This window comes from Microplitis mediator, chromosome 3, assembly GCF_029852145.1.
Source record: "Microplitis mediator isolate UGA2020A chromosome 3, iyMicMedi2.1, whole genome shotgun sequence".
NCBI classification, from domain to species: domain Eukaryota; kingdom Metazoa; phylum Arthropoda; class Insecta; order Hymenoptera; family Braconidae; genus Microplitis; species Microplitis mediator.
The window spans coordinates 16,827,234-16,851,834 of record NC_079971.1 but is presented as its reverse complement, the minus strand read 5'-3'; the positions used below and the strand labels follow the sequence as shown (position 1 = coordinate 16,851,834).

The 24,601-nt window shown below is 32.6% G+C and overlaps 1 protein-coding gene across 3 annotated transcripts in view; it reads right to left on the bottom strand.

Moving 5' to 3' along the window:
- Positions 1 to 24,601, bottom strand: part of LOC130664883 (uncharacterized) — a 127,793-nt gene that overhangs the window by 21,379 nt on the left and 81,813 nt on the right. For all 3 annotated transcript variants that reach the window (XM_057465059.1, XM_057465060.1, XM_057465061.1), the window contains exon 3: positions 17,418 to 17,551. In XM_057465059.1, coding sequence (XP_057321042.1) covers positions 17,418 to 17,551 — 134 coding nt within the window. The remainder of the gene's footprint in view (positions 1 to 17,417; positions 17,552 to 24,601) is intronic.

The following is a 24,601-nucleotide window of genomic DNA, read 5'->3' as shown; positions in this document are numbered from 1 at the left end:
ACCATTATTTGGAGACATTTTTTATTTAAACAATAAAATATCAGATAAACAACAAAATAATTATCGTCACGCACAAAAATTACTCTCGAGGAGATTTCACAAATGATTAAAGTATTACAAACAATTAAAGTATTACAATATGTTATAATTTAAGATTATCGTTACACAATATTAAGTATTCACTAAAGGCTAAAGATTACAATAACTACACTCAAATAACTATATGGATTATAATGCACAAGTAGTACAACAGTATTCACTAATTTAATATACAACTCAATCGTAGAGTTAACAAAGTATACACGACAGTAAAATTAGACTTGAGAACGAATACACGGTCAGCAGGATACGAGGTGCTGTCGACTCAAGCTCAAACAGAAGTGCGTTTCCACTCTGAACTCTTACTCTAAAAAAACTCTCTGTCTTTACCTGAAAGACCCAAACGAACTGCCTTATTCTATATTGCAATTATTTTACTATCCTCTGACCGTGGCTACGTTTGGTGAGCAGATGCCACTCCAAGTCTAAGCCTACCGTCATAAAAATATTTTACAACAAGCTTAAAAAATTTCCCAATCCGATTAAGTTGTAAAATATTATTTTTAAGTATCGTTGTTTAAGAAAAATATAAACTAAAATGTAGTTGGGACTTTCCAAAGCCTCTGGGAAAACCCAGTTACAATTTTATCTCCGACATATATATATATATATATATATATATATATATATATATATATATATATATATATATATATATATATATATATATATATATATATATATATTCTATAATATTTGTGTATAAAGCCTCTCTCTTCAACGCGATAATTTTCCCGCAAATTTTACTTTCTCGCCACAATATTTATTCCCGCGCATATCTTCCGGTAAATTTTCTAAAAGTTAATTGTAATAATTTCACATATATATAAAGCTAAGGGGAAAATTTGAATATAAGGGGTTTTGGTTAAATAAATTACATAAATTAAATTTATTCGAGTATTAATTATAAACTATCACCAGAGTCCTATAGATTTTATTTTCAGCCGCGTGTCCGGCCCAGGACGAGCCGACTCACCCCCGAGAATATCAAGTTCCCGATTCCAGAACCAGCGATAATCGGCTTAAATCGATAATTTAATTAATTAATAACTAAGTTCGGGAATTATAAATTAACAGTGATTCTTGGCTATCTGGACACGCAGTAGCCAGGGCCCACCGTTATAAGAGAAGTTAAGCAGTTGCGAAACTTTGGCATAAAGGAAAAAAGTGTAAAAGGCCGTTACTACGGCTATATACTAGAAGAACAATTAAATTATTAAAAAAATTATTGCAGGTCACTTAAAAATTGTTTTATAAAAATTCAAATATATTTAAAAAATTTTAAAATTTAAAAAAATGATTTTTGCTATTTAGACTTAAAATAAAAAACGGAGCGAAATAAACACGTCTACACTTGTTCAGCGCCCTCTAGCGACCCTAATTACTAAATTAAATTATTATAATAAGGACTTAGCAAATAATTATAAATTATAAGAAAATTTTTATTGTCAAAAATTGTCAAGAAAAATTTATGAATTTGGATGATAAGTGCGTGACTCAACTATGAAGAATAGAACATGAGTCCAAAGTACAACCATTGGCTTCATCAATTTTTGTTAATACAACAGACCCAGAAGTAAATCTTGATAAAGTTAAAACGTGTTGATGAATTAACGTGTCGTAAAATCATGTATGGAAAATTTATAATAATTAAATCTAGTGAACTGGCATAAAATAGAATAACGTGGGTGTGTGTGAATACAGCCCTGGAGACTTAGGGATTAAAACGTGTGTGTGCGTGTGTGAAAGAGAAAAAGGAAATTTCCGATAGAAATATTATAAATATAAAAGTCCAGGGGACATTAGAGATAAAAATTTGAATAAAGATCGTGGGGATCTGGGAAGTTGCTACGTTAATTTTAATAATGATTAATGAGCCAGGGGATTAGGCCGGTGGCCATTGTTATTAAAGTCCGGTGGACTCAATAGTTAAGGAATAATAGTCCGGTGGACGAAGTTTTAAACTTAAGTACAAGTAAAGTAAAAGCCCGGTAGGTAAAGTTGTTATTTGATAAATAAAATTGATTAATTATGGATATTAATTTTTGTCTTAAATAAATTTGATTCCTTATCCTTTCTTACTCTTATAAAATTTCAACGACCTTGATTTTTGAAACTAACATCTCTGGTTCTGAAAGGCCGAGTTTATCTTCTAGTGGCGCCCTTATTAATATCAATGAATAAAGGGGCCAAAACTTGGCAAGGTTGAGATATGCCCTGTTACAAATTTCAAAGAAGTAATGTTTAATGGCCTTATAGATAATACTTTCAAGAGAAACGTACTTATGAGGAAATTATTGCAGAAGAAATGAATAAAATAAAATTAGAATATTACGACATATTTAATTGATCACTTATAATAATAATTAAAATATTTAGGGATAAATTTTTGAAAAATAAAGAAAACTGACATTGATAATTTACTGCTGTTGTGTAATTACAGCAACATCTGAATACAAATATAGTTGCACCTCCGGCAGTTAGAAGCAGCACTTACTGGGGCCAACGGCTACAGTATTTAAATTCTGAGTATTCATGCTTCGTGTCGAACGACTGACACCATTATCTTTCCCAATGTGCTTATCAAGTAACAACACGTGTTTTTGGTAGTCATTTAAAATTGCACTCATTCTGAGAAACTTATCAAAAATAATAAGTTAATTAATTAAAGGAATCATCGAGTTTTATAATTATAGAATTATTTATCTAATTTATACATCAAAACTCATCTAATTAACTAATATCAAGAACTCAAGAATTCAAGTGATGACCAACCATGTTTTTGAAGAGGTCAATCACATGAAAACTATTACAGCTGCACAATCATTAATTAATTTATTATTATAAGTGATCAAATAAATAATTGACTCAATTTTATAATTATTTTGATTATCATTAGGATCAATTATTTTTATAAAAGTCAATTCTCACTCGGTAGTCTCTGTTATCATGCTACCACGCGTTCACAAATAAATTCAAAGTGTAATTTATTATAAACTGATTGAAATCAATTAAACTAAGTGATCAATTTTCTCGAGAGCTCAATGTACTCAAATATTTACGCGTTTGATACTCATAATCACAATTAATAAATTAATCAAGTATTCAATATTAATTCTTCGCTTAGTAACATCTGAATTCATGTTACTTATTCTCATGACAATTTATTAATCAACTCTGTGTTCAAATAGACTCAATGTAATTGTTTCAATTAATGGTAATTAATTACTGCAGCTCAATAATATAATTTATATTCAATTTATCACGTATTCACGAGTTCAAACAGTTATCAGTATCAAATAAATTAAATCGACGAGTTATTGATGTAACCCAGTGATATTATGTGCTGTGACAAATAAAAATAATGTTATATTTTTAAATATGCGTATTTTTCCAATATCCTAACTACCAACCAGTCCTGGTATGTTTTGATAAATTAATTATTATAACAACTGTTATTCGTTTCTTCTTATTGTCAAACTAATATAGCCTTATAAATCAAGTGGTAATTTATAATTTGAATTTAAAAATATCTAATTACTTTCGACTCTCATAACTGTATTAAAATTTTAGTAAATAATTTAAAATAAAATTGAAATCTTAATTGAAGAATGAAAAACGTAGTATTAATTTTATTTCTTTTTTATTTTTATTTATTTGTGTATAATAAGATTCAAAAATCTTTAATAGAAATATCACAGAGAGTGACAAAAGTAAAACTAAAAAGAATTTGTTTTTTTATCTACAAGTATCATGAAACAAGCATAAAGGTTTATCACTGAAGATATAGAAATTAGGCAGTATTGCGGAATATGCGTAACGTAAAACCTGAATTAGCCAGGGTTTGCCTGCTTATCAAAACACTTCTTTAGGAACTGGTAGAGCTCTTTCAGTTTAGGCGAGCGAATAGCACCAATGATATTCCCTAGAAACTCGTAGCCGCTAGCACACTTATCCAGTTGCCAGAAATCACAACAAAGATCAGCTAGATAAGGGCATCGAGAGATAACGTGCAGAATGGTTTCATTTTCTTGAAGGTGACGGAATAAGCAGGGCTGAGATGGCGTTAGCTTGATGATGTTGTGCCCTATGGAAATGTTGCAAGAGAATGCGTTGACAAGTCTGAGTTAGATGAAAGGCTTTAACAGGAATTTTGGTATGTTTTTAAGGTCGACTGAAGAGTTGTGAAGAGCATTAGGCAAAGAGTATGGACAGACTGATGAGTCTGCGTATTTGACCCTGTCAGAATCGCGTCGGTGACTGGCATATTTAGTGACAATACCTTTAGATTTAGCCTTTCACACCGATGCATCTAGGTCGTCCAGAATATGATCTTCGTTGGCTGTGATAAGTATGTCTCTGAGTTGTTGAACCCAATTATGTTCATTCAAGTTAAATAAAGTAAGACTAAGTGGGTGAAGACAATAGAAGCAGATTTTGGGTAGTCTGGTATCTCCCATTTCCCAGATTTTGATAACCCAGTTGAAAGCTTGCTTAAAAACACTAACAGCGATGTGATCTAAGTTAAGTTCAATTCTAATTGCATAGCCAGGAGTGCAAGACGGTAGACAAAAAATTTTTTTGTAAATAGCCAGCTGCGCTGACTCCAGTCGATCCAGGTTTCTCTGTTTTAAGCACCAGATATGCGCAAGATAGAGTAGCATACGTTCAGACATACTCTTGTACACCTGGATTTTTCCTTTCCAGGAGGTAACCTTCAGTTTTGTAAGGATATTCAGAACTTCGGCAGAAGCCAGCTTGCTTTTGTTGATGTCAGCGGTAGTAGCAGCATCGTCCTGTAGCGAGGGTGTGACGTATACGCCGAGATACTGGTATGAATTGACAACTTAGATAGGTTCACCCTTATATAGGAATACATCACTGCCTCTACCCCTCTTTCCACTGGAGCTCGTTCTGATGATTTTAGTTTTAGAAACATTGACTGTAAGACTGTTGAGATCACAGTACATTTTTGAAAATTTAAGAATTTTGCGCAGTATGACTTGGGTACGGGCAAGCAGGGCTAGATCATCAGCATATTTGAGGCATAGAAGGTCTTTGCGTGGGCCAAGATTAAGTCCTTCAACACCGTGTTCGATAAGAAAATTAATAAGGTCAGCAATGTATAACACAAAGAGGAGCGGACTGTGTTTCGCCCTGAAGAATGCCAGTGGTGCCATCTATCGGTCTAGAGTACGCCCCATCACCTTTAACCTGCATACATGTGACGTCAAAGAGGGCTTTAAGTACGTTGATGAGCTTAGGGCTGAGACCTACGTGAAAACGTTTAGCCTAAAGCTTGTCATGAGGTACCGTATCGAAGGCTCGTTTAAGGTTAACGAAGAGAGTGAAAGCTGCAGACGATTGAAATCTGATGACTGTTTGAAGAATAGCGAGAAGGCAAAAGACGTTGTCACCACAGCCACAACCAGGTTTGAACCCAGCTTGTTCTTCCGGAATAAGCATCAAATCTTCAACCCACTTTTGAATTTTGGCACATAAGATTTGGGTGAAAATTTTCACGGTACGATTTATCAAGGCAATTCCACGGTAGTTTCTAGGGTCTTTAGGGTCACGTTTCTTATGCAGCATACGCATGATTATTTTAGACCAATCGGCAGGTGTATTACCAGCATACAAAATTTTGTTATACTGCGCAAGAAGATAAGAGAGCCAGTGAAAAAGTAATTCTCTCAACTACTCACAACCGATGCCTTCAGACCCCGCAGCTTTGCCAGGTTTGCACTTTTTAAGGTTCTTCAAGAGTTCCTCCCAGGCTATCTCGTCATTAAGCATGGGGTAAGACGGGCCGGATAAGTGGAAGGTTTCACAAAGTCTAGGTAGATAGACGGAATCGTAGAAATTTTCCCAGCAGTCAATAAGGATTGACGCAAAATGCTGCTTAAAATTTCGGCCCGAGTTTACAGCTTGCCAAAAGTCAGGATAACTCTTGATGTTTGCGAACTTCTTTTGTACAGAAGCATCATGGGTGCATTTATTCCCCTTAATAAGTGCAATGTACTTGTCTTTTAGTTTGTAGTCATCAGTCTAGTGTGGGTTATCGGAGTAATAGTTTTTACAGATCTTTAGCATTTCAGAAGCTGCTTTTTTAAGGTTAGAGCAGTTGATATCAAACCACGGTTTATTAGGGCGATGTTGTTGGTTGTGGACGGCAGATACTAGCTGCATGTGGGAAAAGGTGGCTGCTTCCGTGATAGCTTGACAGAGTTTACCGTCTGAAAAATCCGTGGAGTCGGCTTCGATATTAATAGCTACATATGGGGAAAAGTAGAGGTGAAACCTATATCTTTCAGAGAAATCCTCTCTCCAACGACGGCAGTTCTGTACAAGCAAGTGCCCAGAAGGCAAGTGAGAATTTGCAATCCAGAGTTCCATGGTGATAAGCAAGTGATCAGACTTGGACACAAGAGAGTTAACCCACATATCTTTTATCAAATCCGTGTCCAGCAAATTTACCCAGATATAGTCGGAGGTACTTTTATCCAGTTTACTTACATTGTATACCTTCCAGGTTTGTTGCTAGGTGTTCAACCGTTAAGCAGTACGAATCTACTTTGGGCCATATAGTCAAGCAGCAGAGCGCCACGCTTAGTACGTTCCGCATCTAATAACGACCTCAAACCACTTAGAATAGAAGAGCTCAGCAAAATGTGATCCAGGAATCCCAGATCACATAATCAGGCATTGAAATTGCCTCCAATTATGATGATATCAAAAGTGTGGTCACTCCAGATTGGGTGTAAAGTTTGCTGTAACAAGTCCGTCATATCATTAATAGTTGATTGTTTATTTACTTTTTCTATTCCTTGATTACAAAAGCTAAACAAATAAATTTTTTTTTATTAATTAAAAAAAACTGTCTCTCGGTTGACCCTGCGGGCCAGCCTTAAAAGTTCCTGCTGTTTTTGAGCTCCTTGAGCTCGAAAACTATGTCGTGAATACATATTCGAGCTCGAAGATGCTTTTGGATGCCGTTTTTTTCGAAAAAAATAGTTTTTTACCATTTTTCCTCCAACGATATCTCTCGAACAAATTGACCGATTGAGATGGTTGAGGCGGGAATCAACGCTCTTTTTTAAATTTTAGTGCTGATTAGATTTTGGAATTGATCGATCGAGCCATTTCTGAAAAATTTGAAAAAAAATTCAAGGAACTCGAAAACAGCAGGAAGTTTTAAGGCTGGCCCGCAGGGTCAACCGATAGACAGATTTTTTTAATTAAAATAAAAAAAAATTTATTTGTTTAGATTTTTGTAATCAAGGAATAGAAAAAGTAAATAAACAATCAACTATTACTGATATGACGGACTTTATACGAGTTTTTTCATATATTTAAAATAGTACTAAAGAATCTTGATTCAAATTATCCTCAACAGATAATAGGTTAAACTGATAATTTAAATAACTCTATAATTGAGACTTTTGGAGCTCAAATTTATTGAGCTGTGGAAGATGAAATTTCCGCGTATATTCGTAGTGTATGGGATTTTTTACCGAATTTTCAAATAACTGTTGTCTCTATACTCAATACTTTAATTGTTATATATAAATAATTCAAATAATGAGACTTCAAGAGTTCGTTACTATTGAACTGTTCATCATACAGAAGAAGTCATAAAGACAATTTTGTAGAAAATCAAATGTACTACAAAATTACCATTCAACTTTTTTTTTTATAGTCAATATTTTAATTGTTATAAGTAAATAATTTAAATAATAAGACTTCGAGAGCTCATAACTATTGATCTGTTCATCATACAAAAAAGGTTTCAAAGGCAATTTTGTATAGAATCAAATGTACTACAAAATTACTATTTAACTTTTTTTTCTACAACCAACAGTTTAGTTTCCAGATGTGAAAATAACGAATTTTCGTAAAATTCGCATATTCTAACGTCATTAATAGACGAAATATTGAGTGCATAGATTTGATTCTTTGGACTTATTTGTAGACAATTTATTGCTTAAGAAGGTTCACTGATCAATTATGTCAAAAAAAAAAAATCTTCACAGTTTGCAGCCATAAATAATGTAAAAAAATAGTTTTCCCATGTTATTTAAATGGGAAAACTTTGAGATCGATGATGGACCTCTTAAAATTAAAATTAAGGGCTGAAATTTTAACTGAATTTTTTTTTAGGGCTGACAAACAAATTTTTCGTGGGAGAGTCAAAAAAAAAAATTATCGATTTTTTTTGGCACACCCTAATATATATATATATATATATTAGGGTGGCGCAAAAAAACCGACTATTTTTTTTTTCCATCTCGCATGAAAATTTGTTGGTTTACGATGTTTTAAGAAGCCTCTCGACAAATCAGCTCGATAAAAAATTTTTAAGATGTCGCTCACGAATTTTGAAAATATCAAAAATGATCGAAATTCGGATTTTGATTAAAAAATTTTTTTTTTTCTCGTGGCAGCAATAGTTTATATTTGTAAAATCATGACTATGCTGAAAATTTCAGCCCAAAATTTAAATATTTAAGCGGTGCTCAAGAATTTTGAATGTTTCCGAGCGCAGTCTCTTGGACGTTTTTGAGCGACCCTTAAAGATTAATAATAAAGCTTCTCGATTATATATGTATATATATAATATAACGCGCCGTTCTCCAAAGATAGCGTCCGCAATTCTACACCGATCTTAATAAAACTTAGTATACTTATTCTATGGACGATTACCTTGAATTGAGTTCGAAGATGAGCCATTTCGGCCAATAAGTTTAGAAGTTATAGTTAATTGAAATTTTGCAAAATTTTCAAAAAAAATTTGTTTGCTGCTTTAACTGGATGTAACTTCTAAACGGTAAGATATAGCTTATTTTCGTTTGTTCTATGTGAAAGCTCGTCCGATTGCCTACAATTTTGACTATACAGCTCATTAATTTGACCATTTTTTCTAGTAGATAAATGGTTTTGAACATTTACAAAATATTATAAAAACTAATTTTATGCGGGTTTTCACTTTGATCATAGCCACAATTTCACACCGATCACCTTGAAACTTAGTATACGTATTTTGTGGGTGACTACCTTGTTCGAGTTTGAAAATGAGCTCAATCGGTCGATTAGTTTAGAAGTTATAGCACGTCAAAATTTTCAAAATGCCCAAAATTCATGTTTTTACTTATTCTTCCTTCAATATCGTTTGAATATGATAACTTATCGACTTTATATCAAATTCATCTGAAAGCTCTTCGAATAAGCCTTAAATTTCATGCCTATATATATGCCTAGACCACTGAAATTACTTATTTTACCATTCATTCAATGAAATTTTGCTATTGCATTAGTTCTCCTACTTCTTAGTACATTTATGGAGCTATTTAAATTCATATTATCGCAGTGTGACACTTATAAAATCTAAACATCTCAATTCTGTGGGTATATACAATTTTGTTTTATCGACAGTGTATAAATGATATGATATATCAATAACAAGATTAACATTAGTTATGATTTATGATGATAATATTCTCTATATCTACTCGTCGTTTGATATTCTAATAGGCTTTTTATTTCAAATATTAATACTAATTTCAAGTATGACACTTTGATGTATCACAATCAATTTTTAATCTTAGAATATTTTATTAGTAGATTTAAATGAAAGTAAATTATCGCCTTTGTCCTTATGGTAGAATTCTTAAGCATTAAAACCATAATCTATCATAATTTTTCGAATAGGGTCCGGAATACCATTGGTCCGATAGTTTTAATATATGCATAGGTATCTTTAAATAACGTCAAATCAAAACATATAGTGCATTATCATCAAAAATTCTTCTGAAGTTCATTTAGTTAGCATCAATTTTTGGCATTATACTTATAATTTTTTGATTTTTTTTGTTTTATCATCTCGAGAATTTTTAAGAAAATGTAAAAAAAAATTTTATTTTATTATTCGCTTTCATTTGAACAGTGAAAAAAATTAAACAATGAGAAATCTACTTCTATTTCGGCTGCTGAATGGCCTTTTTTTTGTATAGCGTTCAATTTCCTACAAAATATGTATTAGTCTATTCGATCTATTGATTTGTTAAAGAGTTAAAAATACTTAAAGCGAAAAAAAAAATTTTTCCCGTATTATTTAAATGGGAAAATCGAATTTTTCAACGAGCTAGGTCTGTAATCGACATAGATTTTTTTTTCTTGCGCGAAAATTTTTTTTTTTTGTATTTAACTATGATTTTTTCCACATGCACTTGAAAAAAAAAATGTTGCTCCGAAATGACGCACCCTAATATATATATATATATATATATATATATATATATATATATATATATATATCTGGCTGCAGTGAGTTATTAGTTAGTTAGTCAGTTAATACTTGTCTGTAAAGTCGGTCTACTGTTAAGTGAATTATTCCAAATGTATATTGTTATCATTCTTCTTTATGTGTTAAACTCACATTAATTTGATATACTTCGTGATCATTTATTAAATAAACAAAATCGATGGAGGAATCGAACGAAATAGGACATAATTTAGATTTCAATTAAGTTCGATTTTTAAAACACAATTTCCATCGGGACGATAATTGTATTGAGAGAGGGATGTGTGATAAAATTAGAACTGAATGAAAAAAAATTTTAATGTTTTTTATTCAGTTCTAATTCAGGGAGCGATTCACGGTAATTTACTGTAACATCGCAGTTAGCTCTCGCGGTGAGTCACATCGAATCAAGGTGCATTACGGTGAATCAGGGCCACCAGGGTGTTGATGACATTGTAGCTCACACAATAAAGTGTCAATTGCACAACAATGATTTCATTAAAACATGGATGCTTTAGTTATTATGGCGTTCTAAAATAGACTATATCATTCACTATGAATACACGGATCTTTGTAGCCATGATAACACCCACAATTTTGACGTATCTTCATTAAACTTAGCACACCTACTTTATGAGCCATGCTCTTGATCCAATTTGAAAATGTTCAAAAAAATGTAACAACATACTATCTCATTGATATAAGAATAATAAGTATAGTTGACTCAATAAAATCTACATTTTACTTTGGCTGCCGGATAACATTTTTATTTAATATGGCATTATGTATGTTATATTCTATCGATATTAATATGATATTTATAAATATATAATAATATTTTATAAAATAATTTGATAATTCAATTAAAATTATTTATTAATAATTTTGATTTTACCTATATTGATATTTTGATTTTACAGATTGCTGCTGAAATGTGACAAGTCATTCTTATAGCCTAAAAAATTTTCCACTTCGAATTTTTTGTTCATTCGTGTTTTTAGATTTTCTTAAAGTCCTTCCGTTCGAATGATCTGAAGTTTATGAGATAGTCAACGACTGACAAGCTTTCGATTGCCGCAAACAGTTTCTAAATCGGTCGATTCATTCAAAACTTGGTTGTAAGTTTTTTGGATTATAAATATTAAAACTTTAAATTTTTACGCTTCGGCGTACGCTTCTAAGAGCTTAAAGATTAAGAACAGGTTCTCAGTCTTTTTAATCCGGAAAAATAAATCCGACAAAAATTTCGCAGCATAAATTTATCATGCGAAAATTCTATAGCATTATATTTCTCACCATTAAATTAATCAACAATATATATTTATTAATTAATAACATTACTTAATTTAGTTTTTACATAATTTATCAATCCAGTTACGGGTACATACATAAAGGAAAAATCTCCTTATTAACAACACAATAGATACTATACAATTGATAAAATGGTGTTGGCACTATACGAAATGGGCCATGACCATACCATAGCTCGAAACATCGTAAATAATTGAAATTTTTTTTTGGGTTGTGAATATGATAAAACGCTGTTTTGTCGGCAGTTGTAAATCATTTGAATCAAACATTCTGAAATCCCCACCACTCTATGTCTTGCAGTACTTCGAGGGAAAGTGAAAATCATCGATTGTCTTAGGGTCAATAGGCACATCATCATATTCACTACGAATACGCGCTATTATCTGTCGCATGTTCCCAGATAGCAAAATGACGTCTTGATGAGTTCTGGATTAGTTCCTATTTATGATTTGGACGTCTTAAAAACATGTTAAAGAAGTCTTTAAGAAGTTCTCAAGATATCGAATGCGCCACCTAGCGAACTCAGTAAGACGTCTTTAAAAAGAGTTCTCAAAGAGTTCTTTTTTCTGACTCCGCAAATATGACTTCAGAATGAACTTACCATGACGTCTTAAGGAGTTCCTAATTTTGACTTCAAAAAAGTTAAAAAAAGAATACATTAACACATCACAAAACTGACGTCTTATTTATGGAGTATCCAAGAACTCTTAATTAAGAGTTCTTAAAAATGACACCTTTAAGAAGTCATTATAAGACTTCTTGAAGACTCCTTCAAAAATACGTCGTCAAGCAGTCATTCTGACTTGAATGCTGTCTGGGTTATTGCGACTGCCCAAAACACCAGTTGTAGACGATGTGTGACTGATGACACGAGTAATAATATTACCTGTCGATTCTTTACTTTTCACTGCTTTACGACGAATAGTACTACGGATTTTTGACGCTTTAATTTTAGCCGTTCAGCAGCATGATTACGTTCAAATTTTTCTAATATCGAACCCATAACATACATCCATCAATAATCATAACATATAATGAATATTTAATATTGCAGTATAGCTGCTGTAGTATAACAACGACCGCGACATTTTCGATTGGTGTAATGAATACAATGCTAAATGCATTTTTTATCACCATCTCGATAAAGATTGTACATGAAGCGCTTGTCATCGAAGTTTTCTCGCCTTTTTTGATTCAATAGAAACTTCAATGGCATTGTAATAAACGTTATTAATACACATTCAAAATGATATACAGCAAAATTGAAATTACGAACTGAACCTAAAAAGAAATAATGCCAAACTGATAAGAGCTCTCCAAATTTCTTATACAATACATCAATGACACATCATGCATTAACTAAGGAATGACTCATGATGCGGAATGAATGATTGATGAGAAATTTTTAATATAAGAAATAATGACTTAGATAAAACATTGCAATATAATATGTTGCTGAGATATTTTGACACAAGAAATTTTTGCATGAGGAAACTGTTGCTAAAGATAATCCGTTGCCATCACAATCCTTGTTAAGGATCATACGCTGCTATAGCAGCCAATTTTAAGGACTAACCGTTGTCATAGCAACCATTGTTACGGACCAATCGTTAGGAGGTAATGGTAATGATGTAAAAATTCCATTTTCAATCGAAGTTTCGTAATATTCGTTTTTAGTGTTCATCTGTATCATAAACGGAATGTTTATGTCAAATTTAAAGTCAATCGAACCTATAGTGTTGGAGATCTGGTGAGTGAGTGAGTGAGTGAATGAGTGAAGGAATGAGTAACTGAGTGAGAGGTGTTTTGGTTATATACATAGAGATATTATGAACCAGGATCGAGAATTGTCTGAGTGGGCGTATTCGTCTTCGTTTCTAAGAGTAATACCTTTCTATGAGTGATACTCCGTGAGTGATAATGATATCAGGAGAGATGGAAAAATAAATTTGTGTCTTCGTCTAAGTATACAAAAGCTGAAACTCCTCAATTAGATGTGTTTATCATATTTCCTACCTAAGACCCCGTGTTAGAACACATATGTTGGAAGTGTTTCGTAACGAACTACCACATATATGTACACACGTATATTTATTTCAATCCGTACTCTGTACATAGATGTAACAACATCGACTCTAGAGTCACTCCTCAAGAAAAATTACAATAAATGCCTATTTTTTGGACAGATGTTGAACTCATATATATTCATATATATTAGGGTGGTCCGTTTGGCACGACTATTTTTTTTTTTCGCTCCCAGTGAAAAATGTTGTTGTAGACATTGAAAAAAAAAAATTCCCTGAAAGTTTTAGCTCTTAATTTTAATTCTAAGTACTTTACATTTGATTTTGAAATTTTCTCATTTAAAATACATGGAAAAGTTAGGATTTTTTTTCACTTCTCTACAGCTCAGCGGCGTTTTACATTACGTTTATGTTCATAGGTGGGATTTGTAGGTATTTAGTCGCTCTTTCAAAGCTTTGAAGAAATTTTACCCTAACTTGTATATTTTGAGGTGGGGTCTCAGTAGAAGTTGATTTTTTTAATAAAAAACGCTGTTTTTTTACATTTTAACGGGAAACCGTCAGAGTTACCGCTCAGATTTAGCCAGTTCTATTTAGGAAATTCGACGCTCTACAAAAAAGGTCTTGTGATGAAATTCGTTAAAGTGGATAGGTAAAAAGTTATGAGGCTTTTGAAATTAAAAAAAATCAATATCTATAATTTGGTATGTTTAACGGGTTAAACATAAAAAAATATTCATTTATGGCTTTTTTTTTAGCTAAACGCACGTATAACTGAGAATATAATTTGAAAAATAAAAATAATAAATTGTATGTCGATAATTAATTAATTTACATCAATTCGTAGGAAATTGAATACTCTTATTTTGATATTTGTAATTTTACAGTTTCAATAAAGAGATAATTCAATAAAGTACAGTGCTTGTGGTATTGATCAAAGAAGCCAGTTCAAGTTTGCTAATTAGTGCACCGACTTCGAAAGAATGCATTATGAGAAACGCGAAATAGGAAAAAAAAACGAAATTTGTTAATCAGATAATAATCGAAGTAGGGTTCGGAATTAAATCCAATTCAAGGTCATGGAATATCGTGCCTACTAAAAAAGAATTTATTCAGGGATATGCACATAAAAAAAAATTAATTTAAAATATCAAAATAAGAGTATTCAATTCCCTGCGAATTGATGCAAATTAATTAATTAATTACATAGGGGAGGGTGGGGCAGAGCGGCCTCCCTAAGCCAATTATTACTTTTTGTGGCTTTCAACCATCAGATCACTTTACTTTTGTCGTATTTCGAACAAATTTATGGACATTTTGCCGAATTTCTGAATAAATTTTTTTTTTGTGGGGCAGAGGGCCCCCCTCCAAAAAATGATAAATTTTTTTTTTTTTCTAATTGGTTTTATCATTAAGAATGTATTTCATTTTCTTGACAACTATTTTTGGTTTTATATTACTCAAAAAAAATTTTTTAAGGCATAATACATCGTTCCCCTTTAATTAGCTTAATAACTAATTGTTATTTAATGAAAAAAAAAATTCCATATTTCTTCTTTGTGATTATTTTTAACCGAAAGAACGTGTTTATTGAATTTCAAGATAACAGATTATTTTGCATTATTTAAAAAATTGTATCGATTACAAAATACATTATTATCTTTGAATATTTTCAGTGGCCAAATTTGCCCCAACTATAGTGAATCAGCCGAAAAAATGGATTAATATATTACATTTTTTATAATTTGACGATAAAAATATGAAAGAATCATTTTTTTAGATTTTTTGGCTGGTCCAATTTGCCCTAGGTGTTATGGGTAGGGCTAAAAATGCGGAAATATACTGAATTTTTTTTAATTTGATGCTAAAAATTTGAATAAATTATTTTTTTTTTTAATTTTTGGCTGATCCATTTTACCCCAGGTGTCATGCGTAGGGTTAAAAATGCGCAAATATGTGGGATTTATAGTAATTAGACGAAAAAAAAAAAATTTTTTTTGATCAAAATTCCAGAGAGGCCGCTTTGCCCCATCCACCCCTACAATTTATTAATTTTTTTTTTTAAATTATGTTGTCAGTTATACGTTGTGTTTAGCTAAGAAAAAAAAAGAGCCACAAATAAATATTTTTTTATATTTAACACGTTAAACATACCAAATTATTGATATTGATTTTTTTAATTTTAAAAGCCTCATAACTTTTTACCTATCCACTTTAACGAATTTCATCGCAGGACCTTTTTTGTAGAACATCGAATTTTCTAAAAGCAATTGGCCAAATCTGAGCCGTAACTCTGACGATTTCCCGATAAAATGCAAAAAAAAACGTTTTTTATTAAAAAAATTAACTTCTACTGAGACCCCACCTCAAAATATACAAGTTAGGGTAAAATTTCTTCAAAGCTCTGAAAGAGCAACTAAGTACCTACAAATCCCACCTATGAACATAAACGTAACGTAAAACGCCGCTGAGCTATAGAGAAGTAAAAAAAAAATCCTAACTTTTCCATGTATTTTAAATGGGAAAATTTCAAAATCAAATGTAAAGTACTTAGAATTAAAATTAAGAGCTAAAACTTTCAGAAAATTTTTTTTCAATGTCTACAACAACATTTTTCAGTGGAAGCGGAAAAAAAAAATAGTCGTTCCAAACGGACCACCCTAATATATATGCTACGGCGCTAGGTGAAAATATCCATAACAAAAACATCCGATGGCAATAAAATCCAACAACAAAAATATCCAACATGATAAGATATTCGACCATGATTCTAATCACCGAAGCCGGTTGCTACCGATTAAGATATTACAATCAACGTAAAGCCGATACGTGTACATGTTATTAATTTATGAATTAATTCATTGTTTGGTTAATTAATAGATAAACGCGTGATTTAGATGTAATAATACGGTGAATTTACCAACTAATAATCTTTAACGAAATTAATCTATTATACAACGAACAATATTAGGTTTCATCCCAGATGTGAAGGTAGAATCGTCAGTGAGGCACCTCCATCACACCCTGCCTCATGCCTAACACCGAAGTTACCATAAAATTATAAATTGGTTTGACATACACGCCACCGTCTATCGTACGGTTTTAAATAAAATTAATATATTCAGTATTTAAATATAATTAAGCTATTTAGAGATGGTAAATCAACCGATACACGATCGTATCGAGCGCTATCTGTGTGCACATAACTCGTATAATTATTATCTAAGCGTTCCAGACAGTGAATTTCATGTGTTATCTTGGACACGTTGTTGGATATTTTTCCATGGGTATTCTGGCACTGGATATTTTCGTAATTGGATATATTCACCGGTCACTATATGCTAAGTATATACAGAGTCTGTATACAGCCATGCCTAATATTTGGAATCAATGGTATTTTGAGAACATACTGAACTAATTATAATAGGGTATGGTTAAATTTAATGAAAATTCTACCACGAAGACAAATGGGATAGCTAAATTTCCAAGAAATCTATTCAAAAAGCATGAAACTCATATGAAACCTTTTTCCCCAATACCTCATTAAAGATATCATAATCACAAACACAATTTACATAACGTTAATTGTTAAAATAATTATATGAAAAGCAACCCGCCCTAAACATCAAGTCTGGTACACTTGATCACAAAAGAAAGAAATAGAAATATTATCATAAGATTACCTTTTCTTCTAGTTTTGACGATACATTCCCTATAGCATCTTCAGTAGCTTTCACGACTGTTGAAATGGCTTGGTCTTTTCTTGACATGTGTCCACGAAACGATGCTTGGATCTTTGTTGCTGCATTACACAAATCTGCAATAGATTATAAGATTATTAAAAATCTGGGCATCGGTTGGCCTGCAGGGCCAACCTCCAAACTTTCCGCTGTTTTCGAGCTCTTAGAGCTCGAAAACATTAGTATAAATACATTTTCGAGCTCTTTGAGCTCGAAAATACCTTTGTTTCCCATTTTTATGAGATTTCAAGCATAACAGGGTTACGTTTTATGTTAAAGTTTAAAAATTTAGAATTTAAAATAATTAATAAATGAGCGTTTTTTATGTTTTTTCACAATGATGTTCGATAATTAGCTCAAAAATAAGTATTTACGTGTGTGTTCAGTCACGAGCTTAATCATTTTGAAAAGCTTCGTGTACTTTCGCTACGTACGGGAGCAGCCGAACTCGCTACTGACTTGAATGTCAGAATAGTGCCGGGTCACTCGCTATCTGGGCCCGACACCTGCAATTTCTTACTCATGACCGTGCCACGTTGGCATGAGAACCCGCTACCAGCCAGCCAATCAGAGAAATTGGCGGCTAACTATTTCCTGTTGGCGCGCTTTTAAGCCAATGGGAAAATTCGTTACTGCAGCCATGCTCTTCGAGCTCGACAATGCTATTACATGCAATCATTTTTTTAAGAGCTTTTCAAGATCTAACAAGTAACGTTTCATGCTAGAGTTTAAAAGTTAAGAATCAAAAATCATTAATGAAGAAGCGGCTTTTATATTTTTATTGTCGATTATGTTCTCTGAAGTACATGTATTGAGGCAGAAATCAATGTCAGTGATCAAAATCAAGATTTGAATAAGTTTTGACTTAGGTCAGAGCAATAATATATGGAATATCCGAGAAAAACATTAAAGACTGGGTTTTTTCAATTTTTTGCTGACAATATGTTTAAAACTAAGGAACACGTTACATGACATTATCTGATGATCGAAAGAGACTATATTGAGAAAGAGTTGGTATGATTTCAGACACATTTTAGCACATTATATTTTGATTTATCCGAAAAAAATAACATAAAATGTTACTTTTTTAACTTTTCAGCGCCTATATCTTTTGAACTAATCAACCGATTTTGACGTTTGAGGTGGCAATCGGCGCATTTTATTGAGTTCTAGAGCTGATTAGATTTTGACATTGATCGGATGAGTCACTTCAAAGATAATCGAAAAAACAGGTTTTTATCATTTCTTTCGCCAACGATATCTCTCGAACAAATTAACCGATTGAGATGGTTGAGGTGGCATTCGACGCAGCTTATAAAGTTCTAGAGCTGATTAGATTTTGAAATCGATCGTTCAAGTCGTTTCTGAGAAATTAGAAATTAGAAATTTCTTAGAAATTACACACACACTCGGACATTATTCTGAAAATAGTCAGAATAGCTTCCTAGGACCTCAAAACGTCGACATCTGATGAAAACTCGACTTTCGAAAATCAGGGTGAGAACAATAACTTCCCAATTTTTTGAAAATCGTCGATTTTCTTAGCGGGAAGTTAAAAACGAAAAAAAAAATTTTTTTTTTCGTATTTCTTAAATATCTTAGAGTCTATTTGACTAAATGATGTAAATTTTCTGAATATCTAAGTTTAGAAGATATCTTTCGAATGCCGCAAGAACCATCTAAATCGGTTCATTCATCAAAAAAATATAAGAGGTTTACATCCACACACACACACATCTACACACACACATACATACATACATACATACAGACATCGCTCTGAAAATGTCAGAATAGCATCCTAACACATTTAAACGTCGATATATGATGAAAATCCGATTTTCGAAAATCGGGGTGAAACCAATAACTTCCCGAATTTTTTGAAAATCGTTGATTTTCTCAGCGGGAAGTTAATAAACAAATACCGAACTTCTACCTTGAATATCTTCCTTATGACATTAAGTGGATATGCATAATAAGTAAAAAACAATATAAATCTGTCATTTCAACCCTCGCAGATTTGAATCACGGTGGAAACACGGTGGGTTTGTTCCATTTTACCACTGTAATTACGTGGTGTATCCACCGTGATTCCACGGTGTTTTCATTGTGATTACGCGGTGGATACAGCGTGGAACCACGGTGGTGAAATAGTACAAAGCCATCGTGGAATCACGGTGGATACACCGCGTTATCACAGTGGAAACACTCTGTATACCCGGTGGTGAAATGGAACAAACCCACCGTGTAACCACGGTGGATCCACGGTGCTTACACTTCCACGGTGTTTCCACCGTGATTTAAATCTGCGAGGGAAGTTATTTATAGAGTGATTTGTATTTTTAAACTCCACACCGACCATCCACCCACCCAGACACACACACATACATGCGTTTTTAATCATTTCGCATCGTATTTTCTAATCAGAATTCGAGTTGAATATATATTTTCTCAAATATTATCGAAATTGATAGCTTAATCTGAGTTTTGAATTTGAAAATATCATGTTTTAATTAGAGTTTGTAAATAAAGTGTAGTTTGTAATAAAAATAGACTTTAGAAATGAATGAAATTTATATTACTTGGAAGAAATGTCCTCACAGACCCAGGAAAAAAATCATCAGCCTTGAGCAGGCATGAGCACGTCCTAATATTTGCTAACTATGACCAAGCATAGTTATGATTGGAAATGAATAAACCCTTAATCTTTTATTAATAGAGCGATAATTACATATCATGAGAGTATTATGTAAATATGGATTTATATAATTAGAGTGCTTTAATTGTACAGCTTCTGCAGTTTTTTTTACAATGTTTACCTTCTAACGCTATAAGCCCTTTTTAGGTAGATTTTTTTTTAAATCTAACTGTCGTTTTTGTCCTCATGGTCAATTTTTCAAGGAATTTCATCACAAACTATGATAACTAGTTGAGTAGAGTTTAAAAATACCATTCGGGATATACCATAATTAGGGATATCGACTACGTATGAGCCAGTTTCCAAGATCACCAGGTTTCAGCCAAGCTCCAATATTTGTACCGAGAAGCGACAAACCGTGTTTAAATTGTGGTCTGGCCGGGCACAATTTTAAAGTGTGTGAAAATCCACGGCAAGAAATTTGTAACTAGTGCTTCGGAATTGGACACACTCGAGCTAATCGTGAGCTGACAAAATATACAGATGACACTCAAGCTGCTAGTAGTAGAAAAGAAAATCCTAAGGCCCAATCGGAGATAGTCGATCAAACTCGAGAAAACGAATAACTCCTGGTTAGGGTGATTCATTTCCGTAAAAGTTTTTTTTATTTTAAGTCCTCAAGCAAAATCTCAATCTATATCGAAAAAAAAAAAAAAATTCTCACCAAATATGTGCTCTTAATTCCAATGCTAAGTACTTGCTATTTGATTTCAAAGATTTCCCATTTAAAATACACGTAAATTAAATTACTTTTTTTTTACTTTCTAATACTCAGCTGCATTTCATGATATCAAGGCGGTTTTGGTCGCAACTTGTAGGGCATTTGGTGTTCTTCAAAAGTGCCCATAGTTGCTTAGCTGTAATTCCAGCTGTTTCACTTGTGTCCGTTGTGGAACTCATTTTTCCTATGAAATTGACGTTTATTGGCTTGCAGAACATAAACCAATGAAAGTTCACCAAAAATGTTAGTAAAATTTCCATAGGAAATTTTATTCCCTTTCGAAAAAAGTCCTATGAGTCAAGTCGCTCAAGTCCATAGTTTCTGAGTTATAATCATTTTAATAATTTGAAAAATACAACATCAATTATAATTTTTTTTTTATATTATATTTTTCAAATTAATAAAATGATTATAACTCAGAAACTATGGACTTCAGCGACTTGACTCATAGGACTTTTTTCGAAGGGAATAAAATTTCCTATGAAATTTTTACTAACATTTTTGGTGTACTTTCATTGGTTTATGTTCTGCAAGCCAATAAACGTCAATTTCATAGGAAAAATGAGTTCCACAACGGACACAAGTGAAACAGCTGGAAATATAGCTAAGTAACTATGGGCACTTTTGAAGAACACCAAATGCCCTACAAGTTGCGACCAAGACCGACTTGATATCATGAAATGCAGCTGAGTATTAGAAAGTTGAAAAAAAATCGGTCTGCCAGTTGACCCTGCGGGCCAGCCCTAAAACTTCCCGCTGTTTTCGAGCTCAAGAACCTCGAAAACATTATTGTGAATACTTTTTCGAGCTCTTCGAGCTCGAAAATACGTTTGTATGCTGTTGTTTTCGAAAAAAAAATGTTTTTCACCATTTTTTCTCCAACGATATCTCTCAAACGAATAAACCGGTTGAGGTGGCAATCGACGCGTTTTATCAAGTTCTAAAGCTGATCATATTTTGAATTCGATTTATCGAGTCGTTTTTGAGATATTTCAGAAAAAATAAAAAAATTTTTTTTTTTTAATTCTTTCGACAACGGTTTCTCTTGAACGAATGAACCGATTTTGATGGTTGAGGTGGCATTCGACGCGGTTTATAAAGTTAAAGAGCCCAGTCCATTTTGGAATCAATCCATCGAGCACTTAAAAAGTTATCAAAAAAAAAACATTTTGGAAAAAATTTTATTTTTGGAATATCTCTGAACGAGCCCTACCGATCAAGCTCAATTTCCTTTCAGCTTCAAGATATTGACAAGCCGCGTCGAATTACACCTTAAAGTTCAAAATCGGTTCATCCGTTCAAAAGATACAGGGATTTACATACGTTCGTACGTACATACATACATACACTCGGACATCATGTTGAAATTAGTCAGAATAGCTTCCTAGGACCTCAAAACGTCGACATCTGATGAAAATTCGATTTTCGTAAATCGGACCGAAACCCATAACTTCCTGAATTTTTGAAAATTTACAATTTTCTTAGCGGGAAGTTAAAAAAGTAATTATATTACTTAAACACTTATAATTGTATAGAAAAATAACGCATCTCAGGTTTAGTCTAAAATTTCAAGCAAATAACTTCATTCAAAAATTATGATCGAACTTTAGTTTATATAGAGTCAATTGAACATTTTATTTAGATTATATCAAGTCATGAAGTTTGTTTTCAGTCGTAGCGTTATTCGTTTGAAACGACTTGCTTATGTCGGGAGATGTTACGTTCCCGTAATATTTTATTGATTAAATTAAATTAATTATTTTTAATAAATTAATTTTTTGCAATGTAACGGAAATCGGTTACGATAAGAGAGTCGCCGTGGCTCGCGGGTAGTCAAAACAGATGACGATGCATGAGACTCGGGCCACGACGATTCTCTCACAGGGAACCTGAGATGCAGCGTCAACATTTTGTCAACTCTGTTGACTTTATTATATTTTCATAATGACAAAATAGTCAGTCCTTCGAGAGAGCTCATAGAGCTCGAACCTCTGTTCTCCATATAATTAATAAATTACAATTTATCGTAAATTAATCCAACCTTATTTTGGGGTGCCAATTGGCACCCCAATATTTTCACTTACACTATGACCTATCCATTCACCTGCTGCTATAATAAATAAAATGGAGACCGGGTCGGAAAATACATTTGAAATCACGAGAATTAAATAAATAAATAATTACAATCAAATAATCGACGAGCAGGGCCCACCGGGGGTCTATCGATACTCCAATGAGGCCAAACCTGAATAAAATTTAATAATTAAAAATTATTTCAATTTTTAAATAATTTGGGGTAATTCTCAAAACGTAACAGTGGTGCTGTGACCAGGATCAGTGACCATTGTTTATAGACAATACAAATAATTGATAAATAATTAAAAATTAATATTGGGAATTATTCAAAACGTAACAATACAATTAATTTTAAGACTGGTTAGATAAGAAAATTTAAAGAAATTTAAGTGAATTGATTTAGTGAACTAAGTGCATAATTAGTTAATTAAAATAAATAATAATTAGAACAAATCGATGTTATTTCTGAAATTATAAATGATTGAAAATTGATAAATAAAAATTAAATTTTATTTGAGTTAGCGGGGAGACGACGTGTTCACAAAATCGAGAGAGAAAGAAATAGACGCACGAATAAGAAAAAGACAGCACGAGTCCCTAGCGTCACTCCCGACTTCACGAAACTTTTCACCATAAAATAAAATTCTCCAAAAAAAATAAAGATACGAAAACGAATCACGGTGAATATGGAATGTGATTATTAATAAGAGGAAAAGTTAACAACATAGAAAATTCTTAATCAGTCTAGTCAGCCGATCAATTAAAATTAATAATTAAATTGTATAAATGTCCGTGAGTTTAGTCCTGTAGACAAATAAATAATAAAATAAAATGTGTGTGTGTGTGTGAGAGAGAGAGAGAGGAAAGACATTTTCGGGGGAAATATTTTAAATTAAATGATCCAGGAGATCAGCTGGTGGCTATTCTGAATAAGTTTAGGGAACATTAGAATCAAGTTTTAATAAAGATCCTGAGGATCTGGTGAGTTGCCAATTTTGTTTTAAAATAATGAATGATCCATGGGATCAGTCCGGTGGCCATATTGTGTAGGTCCAGGGGATAATAATTTTTAGAAAGATCCAGGGGATTAGGCTGGTGGTGGCTGGTGGCCTAAAATTTGACGTCAGAGTGACCTTACGCTATGTCATCATTTACGTAAGATATGAGTCATGAATGAGTCAGGTGTGACTCATTATTTCACACTATTCTACGTAAGGTTATGATGTAAAACTAATGACGTAAACATGATGTAGATGTGATGTTTGTGTGACATTCTATGACGTCAATATGACATATAGGTGATGTCAAAATTATTAATCTGGAAAAAATATTAAAAAAAAAAAAAAAAAAAAAAATTGAAACATCGAATTTTTAATTCGATTATTACCACGCGGACCTATTACGAATTTAGAAACAAGATTTAATAACATAAGATAATGATAAGATCCTGGGCGTCTGTTGGGCTCGAACACGGCTCCTCTTGGCTGGTAATCCTTGTCAATCCTGAACGCTGCTCACTGGTCCACATCATGAAAGTTGGAGCTTAGTGTTGAATTGATGTATTTATAGTTAAATGCCGGAGAAGACGGAGTTTATAAGTTTTTGTGGTGGTTTTTTTCAAAATTTTAAAAA